This window comes from Leptidea sinapis, chromosome 26 (genome assembly GCF_905404315.1).
Source record: "Leptidea sinapis chromosome 26, ilLepSina1.1, whole genome shotgun sequence".
Classification (NCBI taxonomy): domain Eukaryota; kingdom Metazoa; phylum Arthropoda; class Insecta; order Lepidoptera; family Pieridae; genus Leptidea; species Leptidea sinapis.
This window is the reverse complement of record NC_066290.1, coordinates 928534-943826: the sequence shown is the minus strand read 5'-3', so window position 1 is coordinate 943826 and position 15293 is coordinate 928534. Positions and strand designations below refer to the sequence as shown.

At 38.4% G+C, this 15293-nt stretch overlaps 1 protein-coding gene across 5 annotated transcripts in view; it reads right to left on the bottom strand.

Moving 5' to 3' along the window:
* The window catches only part of LOC126972282 (clathrin interactor 1), a 36685-nt gene that overhangs the window by 19097 nt on the left and 2295 nt on the right, over nucleotides 1-15293 (bottom strand). For 4 of the 5 annotated variants that reach the window (XM_050818922.1, XM_050818926.1, XM_050818924.1 and 1 more), the window contains exons 2-8: nucleotides 11130-11331; nucleotides 7348-7476; nucleotides 5375-5483; nucleotides 4657-4752; nucleotides 3793-3892; nucleotides 2327-2553; nucleotides 614-761 (exon numbers count right to left, since the gene is read on the bottom strand). In XM_050818922.1, coding sequence (XP_050674879.1) covers nucleotides 614-761; nucleotides 2327-2553; nucleotides 3793-3892; nucleotides 4657-4752; nucleotides 5375-5483; nucleotides 7348-7476; nucleotides 11130-11331 — 1011 coding nt within the window. The remainder of the gene's footprint in view (nucleotides 1-613; nucleotides 762-2326; nucleotides 2554-3792; nucleotides 3893-4656; nucleotides 4753-5374; nucleotides 5484-7347; nucleotides 7477-11129; nucleotides 11332-15293) is intronic. The other variant, XM_050818923.1, reaches the window with a different exon arrangement.

The following is a 15293-nucleotide window of genomic DNA, read 5'->3' as shown; positions in this document are numbered from 1 at the left end:
AGAGATATCAGTTGTAAGTTTATTAGTATTTTATAAGGGTTTGGGCCATTTCCACCTACGTTAAGTGTAATGTAATTAGTAGAAATATTTTAAATATGTAACCATGAATAAATGAATTATTCTAGTAGTCACTGAATTCTGTTTTTATTTATAAGGTGCGATGTCAGTCCTTAGTTTTTTTTCCCACCTATTATTAAATATTTCACCATTCTTGAACGTGTCAATATATTATTTATAAGAGCCACCCACCTATGACTGTTGGTGAACACTGTGTATTGAATATGGAACAAGTTTGTTTCGGAGATCGTAATTTGCCGCTACCCTCAAATCGTGTGTCGTTGTAATTGTAGATGCGAGTCAATGCAGCTATTGTTTATTGTTTCATTATTTATCTTTTATGATATAATGTGGCTGTTTAAGTACTTATAAGATTTTTTACCAGATTTTTTTTTATTCAACTTCATGGATGACCTTCGCGGAGTTTGTAAAAGTCGGTGAGTGTAGTTTCTTGTTTTTCTTTTAACGTACCTATTTTTGGAAGTAAATTTTCTATTTCTCCATGAGCTCATGTTGACTGTTTTTTTCTTTTTCTAAATATAAAAAGCGAATATACCTCGGATTGAAGTCATCTTCTAGCAGCGTGGCGCCGGTGGAGTCGTCAGCGGACGGGGCACACGTCTTGAACAGGTCGTCCAACAGCTCCTGCGGGTTGTTGGTGGCGCTGGCGGGACTCGCGCTCCTGCCGTACCGAGCCGCGGCACCTGCCGTACGATTGGCATCATTAGCTCTACACTTGCACGTTCAACGCGGCAACCTTTTATACACGCAGCTCACGCGTCAACTATCCACGAAAAAATAGCATTCTACATTCATTGTTTAACATAACAATACTTCGTCCGATACAAACCCGAGAGTAATGAGGTCTCGCTGCGAAAGTCGAACCTGTAACTAACATATTATTTGCAGTCCGCGACTACCCCTTCGCAAATGTACGCTTTGTTATAAAGAGTAACTGAAATAAACTAACATACAGAACAGATCGTATACTACCATGATATTTCAATGTGGCTATGGCGAATTTGAGCAAGATTATTTAGTCTTCAGGATTACAGAATATAGATCAATAATAACAGTCGGGAAATCAATTTCCTATCTCACAAAAACCGAAAGAAAATAAGCTACACTTCTGGGGTTCGATGCTTGAGGCATATGCCTCGGGTAACTCTATATAGATGGAATGGAAGATCCTCTTGAAAGATTAATGTTTTAGGGTTCAGTGGCTTATGGCCAACTATAACAAAAATAGCAGTGAAGACCTTCTCATGACATTCTTCAGTGAAATAAGAGAGCAAACGTCATCTCTTTTTAGAGAGTAAGAGACGGTAGATACTTATGTAATGGGAAGTGGCGAAGCAACTGCTCATGGACATCCGAAACATAAGAGATGCGTTGCCGGCCAATTTAAGCTGGGGGTGTGCTCTAGGAGTTATCATTTTGTGTCAGTCATATCGGTTCGGGAAAACTGCAGTCGTTATTTGTTATTTCCACTAAGTGGCTGTTCGAGGCCAGTTTGATGTTAATGTTCTATGGTGGAATTCTGTAGCTGGTATCAACCGAACAAATTCTCTGAGCACTCCTCGGTAGAAGCTGCAGAAAGACCTACGTTTCAACGCAACGCCTTAGAATCGAGCTACTCGTACTTGTATGCGGTCAAATAGAAGAAGCTGGTACTGCATACTTACATTTAGATGTAAGGTGCAGCGATTACAGAAGTTATCGATACCAGCTCACTGAAGCGTAAGGAGGCAGTGTGACTGTGATCTAAGCTACTAGTTATGTAGTCATTATTGCTCTGGCTCAAAGGATGCTGGTAATATTGAAGTACATGAAACCAGCTTCCTGTGTTAATGCGCACTTAGGTTCATTCGAGCGACGCGCGATGATTTCTCTGATATTTTAAACAATTAATGAGCTCAAAAAATCCATCGGATTACATTACAGCATCCTAAAGATGTTGAAAGGTAGGTAAGGTTAGATATAAGAGAGCCAAAAACCGAGAGAGTATGTCGTAGTTTTAAATGAATAACATAATAAGAAAATATCTTTTTATACGATCGTTTATATGAGTCATAAATAATTTGTTTGTCTCAATTGTAACATAACCTATTATTACTACACTCACGGAAGTGTGCTACTTTTCGAGTTCTCGCTTGCACATCGATTTATAAGACGCTATCACGTCAATGATTCAAATATTTTTAATAGAGTCCAAAAACTTCAGTTTTCACAATACTACAGCCCGAGGTAAACAGATCACAAACGTCACCTAGGTCTATCTTCTTGATGGGCGTGCTCGGCTTCACCCGCGCCGGACTCCTCAGACTGATGCTGAGCGGCTTGTCTCTGTCCCGCTCCCTCTCCTTGTCGGCCCTGTCTCTGTCCCGCTCCCTCTCCTTGTCGGCCCTGTCTCTGTCCCGCTCCCTCTCCTTGTCGGCCTTGTCCTCCGCGCGGGGTCCCTCCTCTACCACCTCCGAGTCCCGATATACGTTCTCTCTGCAAACATAGGGCGTTAAGTATAATATCAACAAACTCATTATATGTTCAAGGTTCCGTTTCAAGGACCGGGTCTACATCAGAATATTGAATAGGGTTGTAATTCCAGTCAATTTTCAGAGTCCCAGGACACGAGACAGTCTACGGGAATTCCCTGTACAAACACAAACAGAACTTGCAGAACAATTTTCTGTGTGAACTTCAGGCAAAGAGCTCTGAATCTACTTGATAGTCGACAGTCTCTTTCCACTGTTGTTAGTTCGAGGCAAAGAGAGCTTTTTTCTTTGTCAACAATCATCAGTAATATTTTCAATGGGCCAAGGCGTCATTCCTGCCCACTGCCACTTTCGCCACCGTCTGTGCTATGGCGGTGACTCGGGTTCTCCTACGAATCTCCTCATTTCTGATTCGATCTCGCAGGGAAACAACGAGCATAACCCTCTCCATTACCCTCTGAGCGACCATAAGCTTTATCATAAGGCACATAGATCGTTGGGGCAGTACAGTCCTCGAATGGCGACCACGTACCGGAAGACGTATTGTTGGTAGGCACAAGATGGATAGATGATCTGGTCAAGATCACCGAAATAGATTGAGGGCAGCGTCGGACTAATTGTAATGGCGATCTTATGGGGAGGCCTTTGTCCAGCAATGGACGTCTTCCGGCTGATGATGAGGGTGTCACTCTCTATATCTTAAGCACTGGCTAGCGAAAGTTACAACGAACTTTCTACAATGCCCAAGACGGTTTACTTGAAAGCTGCTCGCTGATTTTTGCGATATACTTAGATCTAAGGAATCTGGAGGCATGCTTACATTGTAGTGTGTGTAACACCTTTATACACCTATACACACACTCATCTCTCCAACTAGTATATAAGTAGTTACATAGACTAATAAAGGAGCTTATTATCGCAGTCAGACTATAATTATTGAATACCCGAACCTCCAACATCGCAACATTTTCTCTTGAGAACTTTGCTTTGCAAAATAGTTTTGGGCAATGCCCATCGCGATTTATTTTGACTTTTTTTATTTATAGAAAAGTATTAAATAAAAGATAACACGCATTTAATTTTATTGTGTTAACTTCTATCTCCAAAGTATAGTTTACGTTTAAGTTTTATCCACAATATTTATAACAAAAAGAGTATTTAAAAACTTGAAAATAACAAAACATAACTTTTTAATTTTTTTTCGTTCACACTTAAAAAGTCTTTTATTCGTATAAACTATTACCTGTTTTTATATCTATTAGGTTTCCTGTGACCATAATCCCCGTCCCCATCGGAGTCTTCTCTCTCATAGTCATCTTCTTCGTTTCTCTCTTTAGGCTCATCTGAAACATGCACGATTATATCTTGGAGGTGTGTGTACATAAGGTGACATGTGTATGAAAGGAACTGCGGAAGGTGACGTGAACATAATGGTAGCACATTCATTATAATTTATACTTGTCTGACATCGCTAACATCAGTAGAGAGGTAGGCTGCAAACAAAAGGGGAGAAGAAAATTATAGATCATTTTGGATATGGTAAGAGAAAAACAAATGAACCTAAAATTTATCGACTTTTTAGTAGTAAATAAATAAAGGTTACGTGAGTTATTAACTGGCTTGTACTACTAACTAAAACTTGTCGGTACCAACACCGAGTAAAGCCGATTTTAATAAATAAAACCTTAAGAAAATAAAATTTTAAGAAAATAAACAGCAAAACAATATTAAACGCATTAGAAGAACGAAAAAGGTTTATTAATATTTGAACACAAAATACTTTATGGATACTTTCTGTACCAACCACAAGCAATAACACACCAAGGCAACTTAACTGGGGGACTGATATTCAATTTGAGGTATCAAAATTGAATAAACCAATATTGTTTACTTCAATGAATCAAAATAAAAACAATTTTATTTATTTATATTATTTCAATAAGAAATATAAACAAACTTCAAGAGATATTTAGTACGGTAAATGCATCCATCTACAAACACTGTTGAGTAACGTGTTCAAGCCGGAACAGTAGGTACAGTGTGCCGCTATTAGCTGTAGAAATAGGTGTGGTGAGACACACACACACACACACAGTTGTTACGTTACCTGGCCAGTTGGCGGCGTGTCGGTCGCTGTACTCCCCCCAGCCCCCTCCCCCGCCTCCCCCGCGACCGCCCAACGACACCGCCTCCGACGACATACCTGCACACACACATTCACATGCTGTGTTATTACAAAAAACACGTGTTGAACATGTGTTGATCACCTGCTTTAAAAAAGATCTTTAATAGATCTTTCTGTTGTTTAGTGTTAAACAATCTTTAGACGTTGCTAATATTTAAACACGAGTCGAAGCATGTCTGAAGTGAGTCTAACGGATAGATTATATTCAGCAAAGATTTAGATTTTATTATATTGATAGATAGATGACAGCTAACAATTATTGTGTTCCGTTCCGTTTTAGTTAAACACAAGCTAATTTAATTTATTGTTATAGAAAAAGATAAACTCCATTTTAGACGTCGTTATTGTTAGGTCACTGACGTTGTTACAGTTAAGTCACTGTTTAGCAAAACACGTGTCTAAGCCATGTTTAAATTATTATTTTTTGATGTTTTACATTTAACACTTGCTACTTCGGTTGAATCTAAAAAATCACAAAGCAAATCACCTCTTACAACAGCAACAACATTTATTCTCTTGAATACGTTAAATTAAGTGAAGGCGACAGAATGTGTCGCGTATGGGACACACATGATCATCATATTGGTTAATAGGATTATGTAGTAAATGTACCTAATGTATAATGTTGTGCTGTACTCACCAATATACTTGTCCTTGTTCTTCTTAGCTTTCTTCCTCTCTTCCCTGAGCTTCTCGTCGTCCTGGATGAAGTCGATCAGCTCTCTCACTTTATGTCTCACATTTATACCCTGTGCAACATTGTTCAAGTATAACGCTTTATAATTATACTATAAAAGCCATTACTTACATAAACTGTAAGGACACAAATACCTATGTGTTAAAATCAAATAATGAATTCTACATTCACATACTCAAAATATATCACACATTAAAAATATCAACGCAGGGCGGTTCCCTCTAAATAAAAAGAATATTTAGGGAAAAGGAAAAAGATGGCGGCGTTTGCGCGTCGTTACTGACAAAAATAATTCCCTAATACTCATAACAGTTCGATGTAAGGTGTGTTAACAATATCTCAAGTTTCTTTTTTATATTATATAATTTTAGAGCAACGTAGACCAATAGCGCAGTGCAAATGAATCACGGCCCATCTTTTTTTTCTTTCTTTACACATCCTACACACGTGACTGTCCCGCTTCTAAAAGTCTACCATATTTGCAGATTGTGGTTAAAAGTAGTTAACAAACCAATATTCATATTCGAAATTTTAATGTTTAAATGTGACTAGGTTGAGAGTTCGCTTCTCAGAAGTAGGCGAACGTGAGTGAAACAAACGAGTGCTAATAGCACACTGACACTGAGTTTAGTAAAGAGTCTCGCGAAAATGAAACTACCCTTTACATGTACCTACCTATAATTAGGGTTAAAGTATGAAATCGCCGTTTTATTATAAAGGGTACTTCGAATTGACATAGAAACTTGGTTTGAGATTTTTGAGTGAAACATTATTCACATGGCACCTACGTAGTTCTACTTTTAAAAAATGTGCAATATTCGATTATCGACTTTCAGTTGTTTTTTTTATTCAGTTTAGACAAGAATACTTCGAAAATTCGAGTGAGACACTGCTCGCAATATTTCGCATTTGGAGAGGGGACTGCTTATGAATGCACCGTACGATTTTGGTTTAAACGCTTTCGTGGTGGAAACTTTGATTTGAAGAACGAACCACGTGGAAGACCCACACAGGCGAATAACAATGAATTGAAAGAGATGGTGGGAGCCGATGCGAGCCAAGCTACCCACATATTAGCGGCATGGGTTAACGTTACCTTACCAACAATATTGACTAATTTGCATCAAATCAATAAAATAAAAATATATGAAAAATGGGTGCCTCATGATTTGACTGATCTGCAGAAAAAACGCGTGTTTAAACTTGTGTTGCATTGTTGAATCGATACAGAAATGAAGGAATATTAGATCGAATTGTGACATGCGATGAAAAGTGGAATCTTTACGATAACCGTAAGCGAAAAATGCAATATCTGACCCCAGATCAAACGCCGTGTGTGTCCTAATCTAAAGCAAAGCTTACAGATAAAAAGGTAATGGTAACTGTTTGGTGGTGTCAGTATGGTGGTGTCAGTATGGTGTTATTAACTATAGCTTTCTCCGATCTGGTCAAGCAATACGGCAGATGTCTACTGTGCTACGGACAATGATAGCAAAACTAGCAGTGAAATATAATCCCCGACTCATGAATCAATCTTCACAATTATTACTCCATGATAACGCGCGACCTCATACAGCACGAGAAACCGTTTAAACACTACAGGAACTGCAATTAGAAACCATTCATCACCCTCCGTAATCGCCAGATCTTACTACAACGGACTACCATATTTTTCGTGATTTGGACAATTTTCTACGCGATAAAAAGTTTCTTCTCAGGAGGGAAAATGCTTTCACCCAGTTTGTCAAATCTAGATCAGACACAGTTCTATCGCAAATGCATAAATGACCTTCCGATTAGATGGCAGCAATGTACAGATAATAATGGTAATGAATTTGACTAAATAAATAATTGTTTAACATTGTAAAAATGTAGTAAATTAAGTGGTTTATATTTGTTAATGTCATCATAGTTACCTGATCCTTGCCCAAGTCGTCGACGAAGGTGTAGTTCTCCAGTGAGCGCAGGTCGTATATGTGTTCCCTGGCCGAGGTCACCACTCGCTCCGATCCGTTGCGGACCAGGTAGCTCAGCAACAACAGACACTGCAACCAAACATCACCGCCATTACATTTTGCGAAACAACTCCGAGTGGTGATCTGTGAGTGAGTTACTGGTACGGGTGATCTGTATCCGTGAGTGAGTTACTGGTACGTAGCTGTTATTGTTTTACTGACTGCTGCGATGTGTAATAAATTATTTGTGGATCTGAACTATTACAGTACTGACACGTAAATATAGGTATTAAAAAATACACGTATATATGTAACAAATTGTTATTTGCACCAAAATGAAAGCTATGACGATGCGGGATTCAAACGCGCGCCCCTCCCCAGTTTTACTACCGTTTATCCAACCGCCCGATAACTGCACGCTCATAAAACTTGTTTGATTGCTTATATAAACAGGATCTAAAAAAATCTACAATCGAAAATTAACACAAGATTTTGTATTTTGTCTGCACTTCAAACACAGTCTGAATTAACTTTTATTATTCCCAAAAAACTCCGAAGAAACGAAGCTTAAAAAAAAGCTTAATAAATAAAATTTCGATCAATGCCAACTTATAGAAAAAACGCTTGTTATATTTCTGCTACTGAGTTGGTATTGCATCACGCGAAAGCAGTACTTTTGAGAGTGCTCGATTGTGTGAAGTGATGCTGTAGTTGGAATATTCAACGTTGAGCGTTCTGCCGCATAATGCGCATTGGAAAACTATAAAAATTAAAATAGGTACATTCGTAATAACAAATTCGCCCCATCCACGCTGGTTCGTATTGTGTTATAACTTAATATTGTTAGTTAATATAAATTATTTTATACTTAGCGTCTGTGTGTACAAAATGCCGGGGACAAACATATACAAAATATGTATATGTATATCCAATGTATACAACAATTTAGCCGTAGTTACCCAACTTCTTTAAACCTCCATTCCTTTTGTCCACCGCTGTTGCACCAATATTCCCCTTTTTTACTTTAGTTCTAGAAGAAGTCTACTATTAAATAACTGATTTTATACAGCGCGGCGCTATAATGGCGACGTTAATCACACGGGTAGAACTATCTAACCTTAATCGTAAAAAAATAATTGTAAATGTTAAAGTTAATAATTGAGATTTTCAAACAAACAAATTAATTATATATTTAGGAAACAATGTGCTGAGAGCAGTGTTGGGGAAGCCGCGGCGCTGCAGCGCGTCAGTAATGTTTGCGGATGTCCGCGTGAACGATTTATTTGCGGTTACGCGAAAACGCGCTGCGTCCATGATGAGCAGTAGAGATGACTTGCCAGTAGCACTAATGACCTCCTCAGCACATTGGCATCTCGACTCATATTAGCACTAGGGGGTGCAAGTAGTTTTATAAGGTCAATTTAAGGATTAGCCATCGGAACTAACATAGACTTAAGTGAATATTGTAACTAACAAATTATTAATTTTGTGTCAAATTCTGTATTAACGTGGTTTTTTAACCGACTTCAAAAAGGAGGAGGTTATCAATTCTATCGGTATTTTTTTATTAACGTCCGATTTACGTTATTCTTTTGTTTGATGCAAAATAGATGCCATTTGGTCCCATAAAAATTTCACATAGTTTGGCCCAGTACTTTTTATTTTATGAACATTTATATGAAAATTTTCGTCTACCTGGATGACATAATTGTTTTCTGTGTATGGCTTTTTTTGGAGTTTTCATTCAGGTTGAGTATATATTATTATTAACTGACACAAAACGTAAAAAATAAAGATAAACGTAGTTTACGTTTAAAAAAACCGACTTCAAAAACGAAAAGTATCAAATAACTAAAAATTTAATTTAATACACCTCTTATGCAAACCTTTACCTTTAATATTAATAAAATACTTTTATTTGTTGTCCTACATATTGATAGCTTCAAAGTCAGTGCCAAACTAAATGTAATAAAGGTACCTACACTCGCCACGCGTGACTTTGAGCGGGATAGCTTCGTCTAGAACAAAACAACCCAAGCGGACAGACAACCTAAATAATTACAGTAAATAAGCTGTTTATAAAATTAAGTTTTATTTTGTTTAGGGCTTGGCACTGACTTCAAAGTTATCAATATGTAGCACATACAAATAAAAGTATTTTATTAATATTAAAGGTAAAGGTTTGCATAAGAGGTGTATTAAATAAAATTTTTAGTTATTTGATACTTTTCAGTTTTTAAAGTCGGTTTTTTTAAACGTAGTTTACCTTTATAATTAATTTATTTATTTATATGGGTGGTAGGCCTGAAATAAATGATTTTATTATTATTATATTATTAAATCACCCTTACGTCTTCGCATAAGACGGCACGAGGTAAGTCTCTAGAATTTTTTTAAAAGTTGTCCCGAAACGATAATTAAGAAAAATTTATTTATTTAGGTGAATTATATGTTTTAATTTTTTTTTATGATTTCGGTTAAGTAGTTCTACCCGTGTGTTAATTTAATGTCGCATGTCAAGGACACAGGCCCATGCATTTTTCTCCATCTCCTTTATGCGACCATGTTGAGAAGAGCACAATGATTTTTCGTCTGTAAAGATGGTGTTTTTTATTATAAGAGGGGGCAAACGGGCAAGAGACTCACGGGATGGGGACAGGTGAGGCAACCGCCCATGGACATCCACAACATCAAGAGCAGCGTTGCCGGGCTTTAAGGTGGGAGGATGCTCTTTTCTTGTCCCTAAGTCGTATCGGTTCGGGAAAACCGCAGCCGGTAATTGAATCCACAAAGTGGCTGTGCGAGGCAAGAAGTTTCTTACAAAACGCGCGGTTGTGGAATGCCAGACGTCTATGTGATGCGGGTGGGTCGTTGTACGTAAAGAACGGTGATGGAATTCGGCCGCTGGAATCAACGCGCACAGCCCCTCTATGCACTCCCCGTGTTAAGTAAATGCGGTAGAAGATGCAGAGAGAACTCACATCTCTACGCAACCCCAAAGAATCAAGCCGCTCGGAGATGAGTTGATAGCTCTAGGTATCTCAGGAGCTGGCGGTTGATGATCGACTCCATTACTTTGGAGAAAATGGAGGTAATGGCAATGGGGCGGTAGTTGGACGGATACGAGCGTACACCTTTCTTGGGGATCGGGTGCACTAAAGCCTCCTTCCATGATTTCGGGACTACGCCTGATGAGATCTACGATGATATCTGGATCACTCAGCGAAAAAACAGATCTGCCTCCATGGGTAGGATGCATCTCATCCCTCTCTGCTGACCTATAGGTCTAGCACTATAGTGCCACACGCGGCGACAGCCTAAGAAGCGGGGCCGTGTTAGGCGCGTGATCGGCGCGGTGCTCCGGATCAGGCAGTGGTCCGACAATCCCAGAGGAGGGTCAACGGAAACTAGGTAGCCGTCCGGATGTGAGGCCAACAGAAAGTCCAAAAGTGAAGGTGTATAATCGTCCACATCTGGGATTCGCGTTGTATCATATATTATCGCGCATAGCCAGTTGCGTCAGACCATATGTTAAGGCGAAGTCGTGAACAGATCTCCCTGCATGATCGGTGGTACGTGAGCCTATCATACTAAAAGAATTATCAGCAATGTGAATCAATTTTGTCGATGGTACATGCCCACGTAGGTGAAGGTGGGGGAGCGCCAGCGACGGCTGGGTGGCTCTGCACCTAAACAGGTGTAGAGATGAATACAGACGTATTGCAAGGTGTGTGTGTGTGTACCTTGTAGGTGCGGCGCCAGTGGGAGCGGTTGTCGTGCAGCATGCGGCGCCACAGCATGGACATGACCTCGGGGAAGTGCTCGTAGGTGAAGGTGGCCAGCGCCAGCTCTTGCATCTGCTGGCCCGTGGGACCCCACGCCTCATCCGACGTGGCCTCGCGCACCTTGCCTTCCACTTCCGTGTAGTTCATCACCACGTTCGTGCTGCAACCAACCACTATACTATTAGTGTATATCCATACAAATATATAAAAATGGGAGATTAGCCGACACAGACACAAGGGCAAAAGAGGAATATAAGAGTGTGTATGAGACAGACTGTTATGTACCTACTTACAAACATTTTTAATATACTTCACTTATGGTATTTTACTAACTAAACAGGCACTGTTACAAAAATATTATTTTGAGATCAGCCAGTTCAAATATTGGCAACATTTAAGTGATTGCATTGCCGGTCAATGTTATTGTTCTTTTTTTTAATCTCCATAGGTCTGTTTTATTTATTGTTATTTTTCTTTTTTTTATATTACTGTGTACATATTAAGTTGAAGTTACTTATTTGGTTTTTATATTATAATTTATGACCTATGTTTAGCAGTGTTCTTTTTATGGAAGAGAGTCACCTGACATTAAGAGATTACCGCCGGCCACATTCTCCTTTAATACCAGAGGAAACACAAGAGCGTTGCTGGCCCTTTAAAAAAAGTGTACGCGCTTTTTTTGAAGGTACCCATGTCATGACGTCCCGGAAACACCACACAAGGAAGCTCATTCCACAGCTTTGTAGCATTGGAAGAAAGTTCCTTGAAAACCACACTGTGGAGGAACGCTACACATCCAGATGGTGGGGATTATATCCTCATTTGTGGTGTGTCTTGCGTAGGTTGAATTCGGTGGCAGGAATCAGGTCAAACAGCTCTTCGGAACACTGCCAAGCCCGTTTGTCTATGCAGTGTGAGTTGCTGTGTAATTATGTTGCCAATGAAATTTGTATTTATTATAAATATATACAAATATATATATATAAGATTATCCTTTTTCATTGTATCTCATCTTTACTTGGTGATTGTATATGTGTTATATTTTCGCAGGAATCACAGCGAACCTATGAACCCAAGGCTCCGGCCTTGCGGATCACGCCGCAGGCAACAACTAGTGTTGCGAAATATATTCGCGAACGATATTGACATATAATTCCATGAAGCAGTTTGGTTCAAAGAAAGGTTGCATCAAGGCTACTCGACGCACATTGCGTAATCTGCATTCACTTGTTTTTATCTCATCGAGATATCAGGCATGTTGAATTACATGGTGTTGGATTCTTGACTATGACTTGAATGATCTGGATTTTAATGGTGAATTGAAGTACATATCAATCAGCTCGCGCATTTGGAGTTCTCGAATTGTCCAGTACTCTGTGAACGGTCAGGCATTTCTGGTGTACCCAACTGTCCTATCACACCCATGCGGAAAAGGCGCTAAACTAATCTTAGTCAGTAGTAGTAATAGTCTTTATCGAACACTTGTGCCATCGGACTGATTTGATATCGCTGCCATTACAAGAATCTCTTAAAGCAATATAATATACATTACTAAGCTAGCGAAGCAGTCCGTCACTTTGAGAAAAATAGGTATTTCAGATAATACCTATTTATTTTTTTATTTTTTATCTTAAAATTTGTTTCACGTCTCAAACACCAGGACTAATACTGGTATTACGTGCACCACTGCACAGAATGTTTGTTCTCCAAAACTCAAGTTTAAAAATGTAGATACGTTTTCGTGTTCCTCCAAAACTTACAAATCCACAATGAAACAAATCTTAGCACAAACATAGTAATTTGGAAAGCACCTAATTTCTTACACCATCTACACTTAAATTATGTCAGATTTAATTGTTATTTTATACATCTTATATATAAAATTCTCGTGTCTCAATGTTAGTTACCTTACTCCTCCGTAACGGCTTTACTGATTTTCACCAAATTTAATATGCATATTCAGTAGGTCTGAGAATCGGCTACTATTTATTTTTTCCTCTCCCTTAATGTTAAGGGTAGTCCACCCCAATTTTTTTTTTTATTTTTTTTTATTATGATTCAGCATTGAAAAATACATACAAATTTAAATTTTCGACGATCTACAACTATTTTGTATCACGATTTTATATTATTCTGTTCCATCCACCAAACCGATATAGGGTTGCAAGATGGCAATCGAATACAATAATTGTAGTACGATATATTTGGTAGGTTTGAGAATCGGTTGCATCAAAACTTAATAATAGATTTCTTTTTTATATGTTATATGGCAATACGACGTTTGCAGGGTCAGCTAGGATATTATAAAATTATAAAATAAAGTCCTCCGCCGCTTCTGTTAACTAATTAACTTTGATTACACATTTCCGATGGCTTTAGACTACATCATTCCAAAATACTTACATTAATTTTTTTTCTATTGACAGAACGGCGTCTGTTGGGTCAGCTAGATTTTTGTATTTTTAAGTTCCTGAATTTTGTTTACAGGTTGTTTGCTGTTTTAATTATAGTGTAATTAAGTGTAAATGTAAATGTTAGGTGAACATACTGAAACTTTAAGAAGATATCATTATTCCAATCTTACTATCTCTATTTTGTGTTTAATGATGTATCTGTATTTGTTTCCAAATAAATAATCTCTCAATCAACTCTCACTGCCAAACGATGTAGCCGTGGTGGATTTGGTATTTGGCGCTGCATAGATAAATCGCTTCTTTGTGGGTATTCTATCGCACTGATCATGCGGAATGATTTCCGAGAAAAACTTTTTGACCTTATATCAGCCACCGAAATCCAATTTGAAAGAAATCAACGACCAAAAGCTTGGCTATCTCCTTCACCATGGATGTATGGCATTCCTCCAGTGTGGTTTACATACTACCAAACTGCGTAATGAGCTTCCTTGTGCGGTGTTTCCTGGACAATACGACGGCCACGTGACGGTCCCGTGATTCCTCTTGTGTTGCAAGAGAATGTATGTGGGTGGCGGTGAACACTTAAGACCAGGTGACCCGTGCGCTAGTTTGTCCTCCTTTACCATAAAATAACATGTACAACAATAGACATCGTTGCGCCTCAGGCGCGCACTCCAAAATCGCGCCAATCTAAGGCATTGGTACCTGTCCGCTTGGGTTGTTTTGTTCTAAATCTATCCCGCTCAAAGACACATGTGGCGAATGTAGGTATATATATATATATTCTATGCAAAAATAATACTATAAGAGGTGTATTAAATTAAATCTTTATGAAGTTATTATTTTTTCAGTTTTTGAAGTTAGTTATTTACATAATTATTTTTAGGGTCTGATATAGGTTGCAAATGTCCTGTAAACTAAGTTGGATTTTTCTGGATAAATAGTACTTTTTTTAAGTTTGTAAGGGTAGGCATACGAAAGGCCGCACACCTTAAACACGTCCCAACAAATGGAAAAAGGAATTGACTCCGAAAAAATGTTATGAGTCACAGGTAGCATAAGTCCCACTTATCGGGATAAATCGAAACACCCAAAAAAATTATAACGCCAACTATAAGTACATCATCCACACAAACAAAAATATTCATCAAATGAAAACTACTGGGTGAAACTCACGGATGAGTAAAAAAAGAAGGACTCCACGCCGTGATATTAGCAAGTGAAGCACCATTATGCTAGTGTGTGTGCGGTTACGGGGGATACTAGTTACTAAATTTTTTCTCCCTTAAATATTCATATATGGGCACAAATACTTATATAGAATTGTTTTTACACTTTTTCATAACACACAATAGCATTTTTTAAATATTTTATTGAGACGCTAAACTGATCTATCACAGATGATGACAATTCTCACAATTGCCGCCTATTGGCCGGTAGTAGTGTGTGTACATGGAGCTAAGTATTTACATGTTAATTGACTTGATTTGGTGCTACACTGTTATGTAAGGTGACACGGAGTCCTTATTTTTTTACTAGTCCGTGGGTGAAACAATGTCAAATTTTTATGGAACCAATTGGCAAACTATCCACAACAATTAAAAGGCCGGCAACACTCTTGTGATTCCTCTGGTGTTGCAAGAGAATGTGGGCGGTGGTGATCACTTAACACCAGATGACCCGTACGCTCGTTTGTCCTCCTATTCCA